This window comes from Sporothrix schenckii (genome assembly GCF_000961545.1).
Source record: "Sporothrix schenckii 1099-18 chromosome Unknown Cont47, whole genome shotgun sequence".
Lineage (NCBI taxonomy): Eukaryota > Fungi > Ascomycota > Sordariomycetes > Ophiostomatales > Ophiostomataceae > Sporothrix > Sporothrix schenckii.
In genome coordinates this window covers 4949079-4956288 of record NW_015971148.1, presented here as the reverse complement: position 1 = coordinate 4956288, position 7210 = coordinate 4949079, and the positions used below count along the sequence as shown (strand labels likewise).

General features: G+C 60.9%; 2 protein-coding genes across 2 annotated transcripts; both read left to right on the top strand.

Moving 5' to 3' along the window:
* Nucleotides 1–219: 219 nt before the first annotated feature.
* On the top strand, nucleotides 220–1830 carry SPSK_04213 (uncharacterized protein; the record flags this gene model as incomplete). Its single annotated transcript, XM_016731024.1, has 1 exon — nucleotides 220–1830. One exon carries the CDS (start codon nucleotides 220–222, stop codon nucleotides 1828–1830), a length of 1611 nt encoding a protein of 536 aa, XP_016586087.1.
* A 1578-nt stretch (nucleotides 1831–3408) lies between these two features.
* Nucleotides 3409–6844, top strand: SPSK_03916 (alpha-mannosidase; the record flags this gene model as incomplete). The annotated part of the gene is made up of 2 exons (XM_016730731.1): nucleotides 3409–3563; nucleotides 3640–6844. 2 exons carry the CDS (start codon nucleotides 3409–3411, stop codon nucleotides 6842–6844), a joined length of 3360 nt encoding a protein of 1119 aa, XP_016586086.1.
* Nucleotides 6845–7210: the final 366 nt, after the last annotated feature.

Genomic DNA, 7210 nt, shown 5'->3' with positions numbered 1-7210 from the left:
AAGTGCAAAACTAACACAGGCCATAACCGGACCACAAAACAAAATTGATATCTACACTAGCCAGGAGGCCACAGTAAACACCTGGCAATCATCCAAGCGGCTGTGAGGTCTCTATATCCAAATCACTTCACAAACCTATGGAAAGGGTGACGTCTGCTCCTACACGAGACACAGAATACGTCCATTTGGTATACGGCGACCTCATTCGAATTCAATACCATGGCTGCGTCCATGCCGTCGCTGCCCTTTCCTTTCGGTCCTCAGATCCCTCTGACTCCACCTCCTGATTACCAGTCATTTTCACTCCCCGGGGGACCGACACCACTCTCACCAACTCTGCTCAAATCTTTTACGCGGGAAACGTACGGACATGGCAACGGCCTTCTCGGCAACAGTCTCAGCGGTGGACCCGGTGGCGTTGCCGGCAGCCTCAAGGGCGTAGGTCCCCAAAGCGAGATGACGGCGAGCCAGCGGTCGGTGCCGGGCACCGTGAACGCCGGTATGAATGGAGGCCCAAAGCACGCATTTCCACCACCGCAGCCACCACTGCCGTCACTAGTGCAGCGGCAACAGAGCGGTCAGCAAGGGGGTATCAAGGTGGAACAAACAACGGCACCGCCAACTTCAACGGTAACGACAACAACTGCCTCTCCATCGATAACGGCAACACATCGTCCAGTCACGTCGGGAGCTACCACGACAGGAGCGGCTTCCACAAGACCAACAGCAGAAGCAGTAGCAGCGGCGTCGTCCGAGGGTGGGACCTTGTCGGCGTCCGACCCGCACTACCTGGCCATCGCATCCCGTATCGCCGCCTACTACCACCAACGGTGCCAGGCCGTCGCCAACCTCCAGCACCAGCGGTACCTGGCGTGGGCCAACATGCAGCGCCAAAAGAGCCAAGAGATGACGCAGGCGGCCATGCTGGTGGTCGCCTGGTACATCCGCGACCGCATCCAGCGGCGGCGGCGGCGGAAAAAGCGGCAGTTTCGTCGGGGCCTGGCAGCCAAGGCAGCGGGCGAGGACAACAAAATCAGAGTCGCAGAGGGTGGCGGCCGCAGAGCACGCCGCTCGAGTGCTGCTGGTCGCACCGGACGCCCTGTGACCAAGGGCGAGGCCGTCCGCAAGTGGGTGCTCCAGGTGCCCGAGTTGGACGACGCTGTATCGCCCAACACGCCCGGCGCACGCGACCGCCCGGCCGACCCGGACGAGGTCGCCTTTGACATTGACCGCGACACGCTGTCGGACAACGACACGCGGTTGTACAATGTGGCCGACAACCTGATCAAGAGCCAGCTGGCGCGCATCAACGTGCCCATGATGGGCACCCTGTCGTTTGACGCCAGCGAGAGTGAGAGCGAGAGCGAGAGCGACGATGACGAAGAGGCCGAGGGGGACGACGAGGGAGAGGATGGCGACGACCTCTACGACGACAGCAAGCCTGTAGGCCTGGGCGCGCACAGCGTCGAGGACGATAGCATGGTCGACTACGAGGAGCGCGGGGCGCCCATCGAGGCCGTGGCGGTCGGCGTGGAGGCGATGATCAAGGACGCCACGGCCCCAGCGACGGCTGCGCGGGCCGGCCCCGGTGCCGGTGCTGCCACGCAGCCTGCCGGCAAGCGCGGTCATTCCGATGAAAACGATGTCAAGAATGACTTGGACGATGACGACGACGACGACTTTGACGACGACGAGGAGTTTGAAGAAGAGGACGATTGCGACGACGGCCAGGACGGCGCGGACCCGCAGGTGTCGGAGCTGGGGCACGACGGCACGGGCGCAGGCGGTGGCAGCAGCGGCCGTCGTCGGGAGACGAGCTCGTTTTTGTAGGAGGAGAAGAGGTATACAAATACAGAGGGCGTTTAATGGATGGCCCGCTGTTGCTTTCGTTTGACTTTTCCCGTCGCTGCGACTACTCTCTTTTTTCATTCTTTCTCCGCTCCATTTACGAATCAGTTGAAGCAATGTCTCAGTATATGCCATCTTCGTTTTAGAGGTTTCTTGTTCTTTGTATTTTCCAGTTACTTTGCACGACCGTCTATGATACATGTCTTCTGCATTTATTTCATTCGTCCTTTTCAGGTTCACGGCATCTGTGTCCGAACAAGCCCTGGATCCTTTGCTTTGATCGTATGTTTACTCAATCAATCACTGCTGTTATTCGATTTCCGCCGTACTAGCCACTCTATCACCAACTCAATGTTGATCTAACCGAGCACAATTCACATCCAGAATACGATGATGGCCGAACGTGGCAACGAACGACGCAGCCCCTGGTCGCCGTCCATGTCAGCAACTAGTAGTTTACCAGCCGACCGAATGCCCTCATCCTTCTCTATCCCTTCAATTTCGGTATCTCACAACTACATCGTCTTCCACTTGGCGAAATGGACGACCACAGCGGCAGTCAACATCCGCAGTCATCGTGATAAAGGATCGACCATCCGTCAAGAGGCATGGATATCGCTCCGTCTCCTACCTTACTACCTTTCAACCACGATACGTACTACTTTATTCTCACGCCTCGAGTCCAGCGCCGACGTTTTTTCCTTGCCTCGTCGGATTTTCCGTCGGGGCTTTTGGTCGTACCACTTCACTGCAGGAAACGTTGTAATTCGCCCCGACCACGCAAGTCCGTTTGAGACACAGACGTGAGGAACAGTCGTCGGGCGGAGAGCTGCCGAGTCGTTCCATCACAGCATCAGTTCCCCCGCCTATGCGCCTAGCGACCACATCCCACGGTGTCGGGGGCGGGGCCAGCGGCCCTACGCTAGGCCATATGCGGCAGTACGAGAGAGAGGAGGGGGTGCTTCAGTGGCCCCACGCAATTACGTAGTGCGCTGTGGGCATGTCGCGGGAGAGCGGTGTCCTGTTTCATAGAGGGAAGCTGCGGCCCTTTGTTGCAGCAAAATACGGGGTAATCCTACTTTCCTGCTCTTGCCTTACCGCCGTAGCTTGGCTAGTAGCTCACACGGCGTACGGTGGCAGGTGCGAACGCGAGGCCGTATCGGAGTTTCTTAGTGACCTTCCTTGCCGCCCAGACAACTCTCTTGCTCAATTCCTCCTTCCTCTTTTGAGATTTAAACAGGTCCCTTCCCCGACACGGCATTCCTCCCCTTTCTCTCTTTGCGTCGCTTTGTTATTTTGTTTCTCTGCAATTCACCTCGCCGTCCTCTCTTACCTCTCTTTCTCCACCAACTCGTGTGCGCGTCTCCCGTACATCACTCTCGTTCGTTCTCCGAGCTTGTCGAAGCCCGCATTTAGCCGGACCCGCTGACCGAGCTCACAAGACCCGGTTTGTCGCCAGAGCCTCACCGTACGCTTCGATCTCGAACCTTGCTCTGGCCCTTCGTTCGTTCGCATCCTCGACGCATCCTTCCCTAGACACAGTCCTGCACACAATACACCATGGGCGGCGGCGAACGAGCTCCGCATGTGTGCGGCCACCACAGCTATCCGCAGCTGGCCCACCGGCCCGTTGGCCAGAAGATCTCCAAGATCTACCGCGAACGCATCGGCCAGTTCTACTCCCAGGGACAATGGGACAAGGTCAACCTGCTATCGTATGTACCACCCCTTTGCGGCTGCAAAGACACAGAGACGCAGATTGTGAGATGCAGCGAGGTTAACATGCCCCAGTATGATGGATGACGGCGTCGCTGCCGGCAAGCCACACGTCAAGCTCTCAAAGTGGTCCGTCCCGGGCCTCGACCGCCCCACCTTCGCCGAGGCCGTCAAGCAGAAGTTCGAGGAGGCATCGGTGGGCGACTCGTTTGGCCCCTCGTGGTCCACCCACTGGTTCCGCGTCGAGATCACCGTGCCCAAGGAGCTGCAGAAGAAGGAGCTCCTCGAGTTCCACTGGGACGGCAACAACGAAGGCCTCATCTGGTCCGAGAACGGCGAGCCGCTGCAGGGGCTGACGGGCGGCGGAGAGCGCATCGAGTGGAAGCTGCCGGCGAGCTTCCGCGACGGCAAGCCCCACATTGTCTACGTCGAAATGGCCTGCAACGGCATGTTCGGCAACGGCAGCAACGGCGACAGCATCCAGCCCCCCGACCCGAACCGCTTCTTCCAGCTGACCAAGGCCGACATTGTCGCCGTCAACTACCCCGCGCGCCAGCTTTGGATCGACGTCTGGATCATCGGCGACGCCGCCCGCGAGTTCCCCGAGGACTCGTGGGAGCAGCACAAGGCCCTCGACGTGGCCACCCGCATCATCGACACCTTTGAGCGCGGCAGCCAGGAGTCCATCCTGCGTGCCCGCAAGATCGCCGAGGAGTACATTGGCGCCAAGGTAGACGACCCCTCCGTCTTCGCCACCAAGCCCGGCAAGGAGCCCATCGTCTTCGGCATCGGCCACTGCCACATCGACACCTGCTGGCTGTGGCCCTGGGCCGAGACCAAGCGCAAGGTCGCCCGCTCGTGGACCAACCAGTGCAACCTGATGGACGAGTTCCCGGAGCTCAACTTTGCCTGCTCGCAGGCCCAGCAGTACAAGTGGCTCAAGCAGTTCTACCCCTCCGTCTTTGAGCGCGTCCGCGCCAAGGTCACGAGCGGCCAGTTCCACCCCATCGGCGGCAGCTGGGTCGAGCACGACACCAACATGCCCAGCGGCGAGGCCCTGGTGCGCCAGTTTGTCTACGGCCAGCGCTTCTTCGAGGGCCACTTTGGCGCGCGCTGCCAGACCTTCTGGCTGCCCGACACCTTTGGCTACTCCAGCCAGCTGCCCCAGCTGTGCCGCCTGTCCGGCATGACGCGCTTCCTGACCCAGAAGCTTAGCTGGAACAACATCAACAAGTTCCCGCACACCACCTTCAACTGGATCGCCCTGGACGGCAGCCAGGTCCTGTGCCACATGCCGCCGTCCGAGACGTACACCGCCGAGGCCCACTTTGGTGACGTCCGCCGCAGCGTCTCCCAGCACAAGTCCATGGACCAGGACCACACGTCGCTGCTTGTCTTTGGCAAGGGCGACGGCGGCGGCGGCCCCACGTGGCAGCACGTCGAGAAGCTGCGTCGCTGCCGCGGCATGGCCGACACCGTGGGCCTGCTGCCCCGCGTCCACCTGGGCAAGTCCGTCGACGACTTTTTTGACCACCTCGAGGCCAAGGCCGACAAGCTCGTCACCTGGTACGGCGAGCTGTACTTTGAGCTGCACCGCGGCACGTACACCACGCAGGCGAACAACAAGCGCAACAACCGCCGCGCCGAGTTCATCCTGCGCGACATTGAGTACCTGGCCACCCTGGCCTCGCTCCAGCCCGGCTCCGCGTACAAGTACCCCAAGGCCGACATCGACGACATGTGGGAGGCCACGCTGCTCTGCCAGTTCCACGACTGTCTTCCCGGCAGCTCCATCGAGATGTGCTACGACGACTCGGACGAGCTCTACGCCAAGCTCTTTGACACCGCCGACCGTGTCCTCAAGGACATCTACGACGTGCTGGGCTTCGCGCCCGTCGCGTTTGGCGCGGCCCAGGCGCAGGTGGATGATTCAACTTTGGCGGCCGTCAACACGCTGCCCTGGCCACGCAAGGAGCTGGTCGCCATCTCGGAGAACGAGAGTGCCGTCGCCGACGGCGCCGGCGCGCTGATCCCGCTCCGCGCTCTCTCGTCGTATGTTGCGCCGAACAAGGCGCCCGTCACGGTCAGCGAGGTGTCCAAGGGCGTGTTCGTGATGCAGAACGCCGACCTGCGCGTCACCATCCAGAGCGGCGTCATCACGTCGCTGTACGATTACGTCAACGAGCGCGAGGTCATCGCTCCCGGCGAGAAGGCCAACCAGTTTGTCATCTTCGACGACAAGCCGCTGTACTGGCAGGCCTGGGACGTCGAGGTGTACCACCTGGACACGCGCAAGGAGCTGGAGACGACGGCTGTGTACATTGGCGAGGCGAAGGCGCACCGCGTCAGCGTCGTCACCGAGACGCGCATCAGCGACAAGAGCAGCATCCGCACCACCATCAGCCTGGCGGCCGCCCTGCCCGGCCAGCCGTCGACGGTCGAGGTGACGAGCGACGTGGACTGGCACGAGACGATGCAGTTCCTCAAGGTCGAGTTCCCCGTGACGGTGCGCAACACCGAGGCCACGTACGAGACGCAGTTCGGCCTGGTGCGCCGCCCGACGCACTACAACACGAGCTGGGACATGGCCAAGTTCGAGGTGTGCTGCCACAAGTTTGCCGACCTGTCCGAGAACGGCTACGGTGTCTCGATCCTCAACGAGAGCAAGTACGGCTTCGCGACGGTGGGCAACCTCATGCGCCTGTCGCTGCTGCGGTCACCCAAGGCGCCCGACGCCCACGCCGACATGGGCCGCCACCAGATCCGCTGGGCCATCATGCCGCACAAGGGCGCGCTGGGCGCGGCGACGATCCGCAAGGGCTACGAGTTCAACAACCCGCTCCAGTCGGTGGTCCGCGCGCCCAAGCAGCTGGGCCTGGGCCCCGCCGGACCGACGGGCGCCACGACCAAGACCAACCCGCTGCGGCTCGTGGGCGACGCGTCGCTGGTGCTGGACACGGTCAAGCGTGCCGAGGACGACGCGGACGTGCGGTCGCAGACGGCCAAGGACGCCGACGGCCCGCACTTGCCGACGCCACGCAAGAGCCGCAGCGTGGTGCTACGCATCTACGAGAGCCTGGGCGGCCAATCGCGCGGGTCCATAGTGGTCAGCAAGGCGGCGTGGCCCGTGAAGGCCGTGTACAAGACCAACCTGCTCGAGGACGACCAGGAGACGGTTGCGCTCCGCACTGGCCTTGACCAGAACGCCGACGAGACGGCCACTTTCGACATTGAGCTGCGGCCGTTTGAGGTGGCCACCTTCCGGGTGCAGCTGGCGTAAGAACGTTGGCCGATGGGCGATGGGTGATGGGCGATGGGCGATGGGCGAATGAAGAAGGAAGAACGACTCATTGGCAAAAGGCAAACGACGATTGGAACTGAATGGGAATGGTACGGGATGCGAAGCAGACTGAGACATGTCTTTTTGGTTTTGTGTGCTTGTTTTGTTTTGCTTTACTGTGCTGTGGTTTACGTTCTTTGTCGTAGCATTACACTTTTGCGACTTATATATATTGGGGTTGCTTCTCGACCTTTCAATTGGAATTGGCCTTCTCACGGGCATACGATACCATACGATAACAACATTGCGAAAGAAGGCAAAGAAATCCAAAACAGAACGAAGAGCAGAAGGAAAGAAAAGATGCTG